The sequence below is a fragment of the Haliaeetus leucocephalus genome, unplaced genomic scaffold (assembly GCF_000737465.1).
Source record: "Haliaeetus leucocephalus isolate CR32 unplaced genomic scaffold, Haliaeetus_leucocephalus-4.0 Scaffold245, whole genome shotgun sequence".
In the NCBI taxonomy this organism is placed as follows: Eukaryota; Metazoa; Chordata; class Aves; order Accipitriformes; family Accipitridae; genus Haliaeetus; species Haliaeetus leucocephalus.
The window spans coordinates 210,218-216,278 of record NW_010972681.1 but is presented as its reverse complement, the minus strand read 5'-3'; the positions used below and the strand labels follow the sequence as shown (position 1 = coordinate 216,278).

Below are 6,061 nucleotides of genomic sequence, written 5' to 3'. Positions count from 1 at the left end.
GGGCTCCGCCCCGCCGCCCGCCCCGGTGTGTTTGCAGGGAGCAGCCCCCACCCCCCCCTACCCCGGGACCCAACCCGGCAAGGGGGCCTCGCCCCGGCTGCCCCGGGCGCGCTCCCGGCTCTGGCCGCGGTTCGTGTCTGGACGGGGCCGTGCTCTGCAGTGCGGGCCTCAGTCCCGCGCTGCCCGGCCCGCTCCCCCCCGGCTGCCCGGTGCCCTCCCGCTGGGCGCACCGGGTCCCGGGTGCGCGGTCCTGTGCTGGGCGCGGCTGCATGCCGAGACCCCCCGCCGGCATCCCGTACCGGCGCCGGGCGTCCCGCTGCCGGGCATCCCATGCCCGCGCCGAGCATCCCGTACCCGTGCCGGGCATCCCGGTGCCAAGCATCCCGTCCCCGGGACCCTGCACCCAAACCGGGCGCCCTCGACCCCCGGCGGCTCCCGGCGGGGACCGGCAGGTGGAGCTGCCAGACCGGCAGACGGCCCGCGACAGCCCGGCCCGGCCGGCGCATCCCCCGACCGCTGAACTCCCGCCGGGAAGGCCGGGGCCGCGGGCACCGGACAGCGGGGCAGAGCCGGGCAGGGACCGCGCGGTCCCCGGGACTCCGCCGTGGGAAGCCGCCCGCGCAAAGCGGGCTCCGGGAACCGCGGCTGCCGGCGGAAAGGGAAGCTCCGAAGCCGCCGGCGGTTACCGCTCTGCCCCCGCAGCTCTGAGAGAAACCCGCCGACCCCGGTGCCTGCCTCAGCGCGCCTGTGTCCGCGCCTCGGCAACGGCTGTTTGACCCAGCCCCAGCCGCCCCGCTGCTGCGAGGCCCGGTGCGGGCCGGACCGTGGCGACGGCGGGGCAGCCGGCAGCACATCCCGGCCTTTGCCGCCCGGGGATGGCGGCAGCTGCGGCTCCTGCCCTCACACCTCGGCCCTGGGCGGCAACTCTCCTGCATCGAAGGTCACCACCGCAGGCTCCAGCGCTGGCACGGCCCTGCGGCAAGTGCCCACGGGCTGCGGTGTTCTGCCCCAATGCGCTGTGCAGGCACCGGGTGTTGGCACCTGGGCCAGGGACCCCGCCATGCCACCACCCAGGCAGAGGGGTGATCCCTGGGTTATCTCCTCCAGCTCTCTGGGCAGAGGCCACATCCACAGCCTCTGTGCTCGGGGCCTTCAAACTGTCCCGGCCACCTCCTTGCTCCTGGGTTCCCCTGTATGCCCAGCTCTGGTGGCTCACCCAAACCTGCTTGAGCCCCCTTTCCCGTGGGGCTCCTTGTCCCCTCCTTCCTCAGGCTGAAAGGTCTGTGAGGGCTGCCCGGAGCAGGCTTTGGGCCAGGGGTGGCTGCCCTGGAGCCTGGGGTGTCTGCTGTGGGGCCAGGGCTGACCTGTGGAATGGGGAGCTGCACCCAGGGGTGACCCCGGAGCAGGCTGAGGCTGGCAGGGGGAGGTGGGCAGTGCAGGGAAGGAGCCCGATGCTGCCTCGAAGGGGCCTATGGACAAGTGGTTCAGACTGTGAGAGCAGCAGCCTGGCTGTGGCAGGCCAGCAGCAGGTCTCAGGGGGACGGGAGCCCCAGGGCAGCGTGGCCTTGCAGGGGGAGAGGGCCTGGCCAGTGCTGCCTTGGTGCTGAGCAGGGCCAGAGGATGAGCATCCAGTCCCCGTGGACCTGTGGGCGCCGGACAGCTGGGGTTTGCAGCAGGCAGGAGGAAGGAAGTGGTTGATACTGAACGGTTGCTTCGCTCACCGTCCTGGTGCTATAGGGAGCAGAGGGCTGGGTGCAGCCCCGCAGAGCCCTGGGTGCAGCCGTGCACCGCACCGGCATTCATGCTGCCGAGCCTTGTGCACCGAGGGACAGGGACGGGCCAGTCCTAGCTGGGGAGGTAGAGGCCTTGTCCCAGCGGTGCTGGTCCAGAGTGGCGCGGCTGGCCTGAGCGCACGGCTCCCTGCGGCTCCCTGTGCTGTGAGGCGGCTGGAGCTGCGCTTGCTCTGTGCACCGGGCTCCAGCCCCGTGTCCCGCTGGCTGCCGGGCTCTGGCAGCAGTGCTCAGCCAGAGGGGCTTGTGGTGCCACAGCATCACCCGGGGCCAGCAGCCCCACCGCACCCCGTGGGCAGGGCCAGTGGCCCACCCAAGCCTGGGTCCCTGGGTGGGCAGTGTGGCGGGGTCCCAGGGGCTCTGTCCCCACCACCCCAGCCCCAGCAAGTGGGGGGGCACAGGGCGGTCGGGTGGGTCCCTGCAGCGCCCAGCTGCATGTTGAGGAAGTGGAGGTTTGCACAAGCCGGTGAGATACACGTGACCTGGGGAGCGCGGCAGGAGGAACCAGCAGCCGCCCCACGCAGGGCCCTGGTTCCCGCGGCACAGCCGGCCATGGCTCCATGGTTGCCCACCAAGGAGGAGAAGTATGGCGTGGGTGAGTGCAGGCTTTGGGGCTGAGCAGGCACCAGGCCCCACTGGGCTCTCCAGTTCAGCGGAGGGGTGCGGGGCTGGTGGGACGGGGCGCTCGTGGCTGGGGTGACGCTGACGGTCGCCCTGCGGCAGTGGGCTGTAGAGGGGTGGGCGATGGTGGCTGGGTTTTGGTGCCGGGCTGCAGGGTCTGTGGGGTGAATGGCACCAGTGGTGCCAGGCTGGGTGGGGTGGGCAGCGATGCTCCATGGTGCAAGGCGGGCGCCGGGTCCCCATGATGCTGGTGCTGGGTGGGCTGGTGGGCGCAGGAACGAACAGGGGGTTGGCAGGGGGCTGCAGGGCTGGTGATGGGTGGCCCAGGGGACGGGGGGCTGAGCAGGACAGGTGTCAGTGGGACCCACATGCCCAGAGGCTGAGCATGGCTGATGCTGGGAGGGGATGGGGGCAGAGCACTGGGGCAGGGGGCTTGGCACAGGATCTGGCCCTCCCCCCTGAGCTATGGGTCTGGGCTCAGCCTGGCTGTTGAAGTGCAGAAGCCTCCACCCCAAGGGGTGGATAGCTTGTTAACAGGAATCGTTAGCATGACCTGCTCTCAGGGAGGTGCTTGGGGGACCCCAGAGCCACCGCTGTAATTTGCTCCAGGTCCTGGCTAGGGCTTTGCTCCCAGCCTCTGCATCGGTGATGGCAAAGCCCTGGGCAGCTCTGTTCCCTGCACCACCCCCAGCTCAGGCTCCTGGTGCCAGCCCCAGCCCCTGTGCAAGCACACGCTCCCTGTGCCCCATGCTGGCCCTTGCAGCCCTGCGCCTCTTCCCATTTCTGGCCGGGGCCGTTTCCTGCGCCCTCCACTTGCACTGCTGGCAGCACCAGGAGCAAGGGCTGAGCCCCTGCGGGGTCCTGGGCAGCACCGGGAGCAGGGTCTCGGCTCAGCTCCTGCTTGTGCCCGATGGGTGTTAACAGTCCTGCGAGGAAGTCTGGCCTGGCTAGTGCCTGGGGGGTAGGAAGGGGCTGGAAGGGAGCGAGCCCGGGCCGGCTGCTGGCCCAGGCTGGCTCAGGGTCCTCGTGTGGAAGGCAGGGTGGCAGGAGGGGTCGGTCCTGTGGGACCTCAGGGCTCCCGGTGCTGCAAGGTGTGCTGGGTCCAGCACAAGGGGTCCCAATGAGCCGTGTGGGTCTGGGGGCTTTGCAGTATGAGCTGGCCCTGGCCGGGGCTGGTAGTGGGCACAGGCAGTGCCCCAGCAGGGACCCCCTGGGTGCAGGCATGTCTGCAGGGGACTGTCCCCCCGTGCAGGGTGTGGCCGGTCCTGGAGCCAAGCCAGGGCCGCCTCCACCAGACAGAGCTGTCACTGTCCCCAGGACCAGAAATAGCGGCAGGACTAACCACAGCCTGGCCCGGTGCAGCCTGTGCTGCAGCAGGAAATGTCTGGCCGCCAGCGAGCTCCTGTGCTCCTGCTGCCCGGCTCCCCCCCACTGCCAGCCTCCCCCCGCCACCCCACTGCCCCCGCCACCAGCTCCCACTGTCCCCAGGGACTGGCCTGCGTGCCCCCCAAGCTGCCAGCCCCGGGTGGGCAGTGCTGCCACTCCGGGTGGGGGCTCAGCTAGTGCTTACCTCCCTGCGCTGCTTGTGGTGGGAGTGGGACCACTGGGCTCAGCACTCGCTAAGGCCCGTGCAGCTGGCAGGCAGTGTGATGGGGAGGTCGCCCGGCAAGGGACCCCGTGTGCTGGAGGAGGGTTCCTGGTAACGGCTCCTGCTGTGCCCAGCATCGTGAAGGCTGTGTTGTGGCTCTCCTGGGGTCCAGGGTCCCCTCCGCATCCCTGCTCCACTGTGGCCGGTGCTCCTCTGCCTCGCACTGCCTCACACTGGGGGTCTCACGCCATTTGTGTGGGGTTGGGACTCTGCACCATCTCTTGGGGGTGAGTGATGCTGGTTGAGGTGGCCCTGCTTCCCGTGGTGAGGCTGGCCATGGGGCACGCTGCCCTGAAGGGTGCAGGTGCACATGGCCCAGGGGGCTGTGCTGGTGAGGGGGAGCCGGGTGAGAGATCCCTACTCAGGGCTCCTGCACCCTCTCCCCACAGCCGTGTGGAACTTCCCGCGCACCAGCGAGCATCACCTCCCGCTGCAGATCGGGGAGACGGTGCACATCCTGCAGGCTTCCGAGGGTAAGGGGGTCCGGCAGCCCTGGCCAGACCCCACGCTGTCCCCTGCCGGGGAGAGGTCAGGCTGGGGACCTGGCTGCACCCTGACACTGGGGCTTCGTGCACCCTCTCTTGGTCGCGCTACTGGCAGGCATCCAGCCCTGCCGTGCTGTGGGCTGTCGGGTCCCTGAGCCCGGCTGACGGCGTCCCCTTCCCTCCCCTTGCAGGCTGGTACCGCGGGTACTCACTCAGGAACAGGGCTGCCCGGGTAGGTGAGGGGCTGCTGGGGGGTCGCGGCGTGTGTGGGGGTGCGGGTACGGCTGGTGGCTTGCCCTACCCCTGTGGCATTGCCAGACTGGGACCCTCTGTGGGACCCTTGGTCCCAGGGCATGTAGCCCCCCGGGGAGGGCTGTCTCCTGCCCAGCCTGGTCCGCGGGTTCTGACGGCTCTGGATCCCCCAGGGCATCTTCCCGGCCTCGCTCATCCACCTGAAGGGTGCCATGGTGGAGCGCAGAGGGTAGGTACTGGGCACGGGCGGGTTGGGACCCATCTGCCTGCCCGGCGCGGGGGCCCGTGCGGTGCCGTGGGGCTCCAGGGCTCCCTGCACCTCTCCCCAGGGCGGAGGAGAGCGTGATCCCCGCCGAGATGCCCATGGTGCAGGAGATCACCACCACGCTGCGGGAGTGGGCCACCATCTGGAAGCAGCTCTACGTGGTGAGGACCAGGGGCCAGGGGGGGCTGAAGGGCTGGGGCCAGCGTGGGCGTGCAGTGACCCTGTGCTTCTGCCCGCAGGCAGGGCAGACAGAGCGGTACCGGCAGGTGAAGCAGATGATGTATGAGCTGATGGAGCGGCGCTCACAGCTGCTGTCGGGGACACTGCCTAAGGACGAGCTCCTGCAGCTCAAGAAGGAGGTGACCAGCAAGATCGACTATGGCAACAAGTGAGAGCGGGGATGGAGTGTGGGGAGGGGAGCCTGGGCATCTGCCCCCACCCCAGGCACAGGCTGCGTAGTGCTGAGGGATGCTCGGCCCCAATGCTGCAGTGTCCCTGCCGGCCTGTCCCCGTGTCCCCACTGTCCTGGCTGGCTGTCTGGTGATGGCCAAGGACAGTGAGCATGCTGGTGGGTGTGCAAGCCACCTAGCCAAGGGCTATCACCCCCCCCTCGCTGGGGCAGGAGAGCATCACTGGTGCTGTCTGGCTCTTGTCCCCTTGCCAGGGCTCTGCTGCTGACCAGGACCCATTGGGATCTGTCCTGCCCCCACACCATGCCCCGGCACCCTCAGACCCCATGCCAGCCCATGCCCATGCAAGGGCAGGTGGGTCCCGGTGGGATGAACAGACCCGTGTCCCACCGGCCCAGCTGAGCGCCAGGTCCTGCCTCACCCTGTCCCGGCCTCCGCAGGATCCTCGCGCTGGACCTGGTGGTGCGGGATGAGGATGAAAACATCCTGGACCCCGACAGAACCAGCATCATCAGCCTCTTCCAGGCACACAAGAAGGCTGCGCAGACCATCACACAGCGCATCCAGGAGGAGACGGTGAGAGCCAGCGC

At 69.6% G+C, this 6,061-nt stretch overlaps 1 protein-coding gene across 1 annotated transcript in view; it reads left to right on the top strand.

Moving 5' to 3' along the window:
- The first annotated feature begins 2,339 nt into the window (after window positions 1-2,339).
- The window catches only part of LOC104832339 (dedicator of cytokinesis protein 2-like), an 80,758-nt gene continuing 77,036 nt past the window's right edge, over window positions 2,340-6,061 (top strand). Inside the window, exons 1-7 of the mRNA XM_010568472.1 lie at window positions 2,340-2,385; window positions 4,449-4,532; window positions 4,736-4,776; window positions 4,970-5,025; window positions 5,126-5,222; window positions 5,301-5,449; window positions 5,912-6,047. Of these exons, the coding sequence (XP_010566774.1) occupies window positions 2,343-2,385; window positions 4,449-4,532; window positions 4,736-4,776; window positions 4,970-5,025; window positions 5,126-5,222; window positions 5,301-5,449; window positions 5,912-6,047 (606 nt within the window). The 5' untranslated portion in view covers window positions 2,340-2,342. The remainder of the gene's footprint in view (window positions 2,386-4,448; window positions 4,533-4,735; window positions 4,777-4,969; window positions 5,026-5,125; window positions 5,223-5,300; window positions 5,450-5,911; window positions 6,048-6,061) is intronic.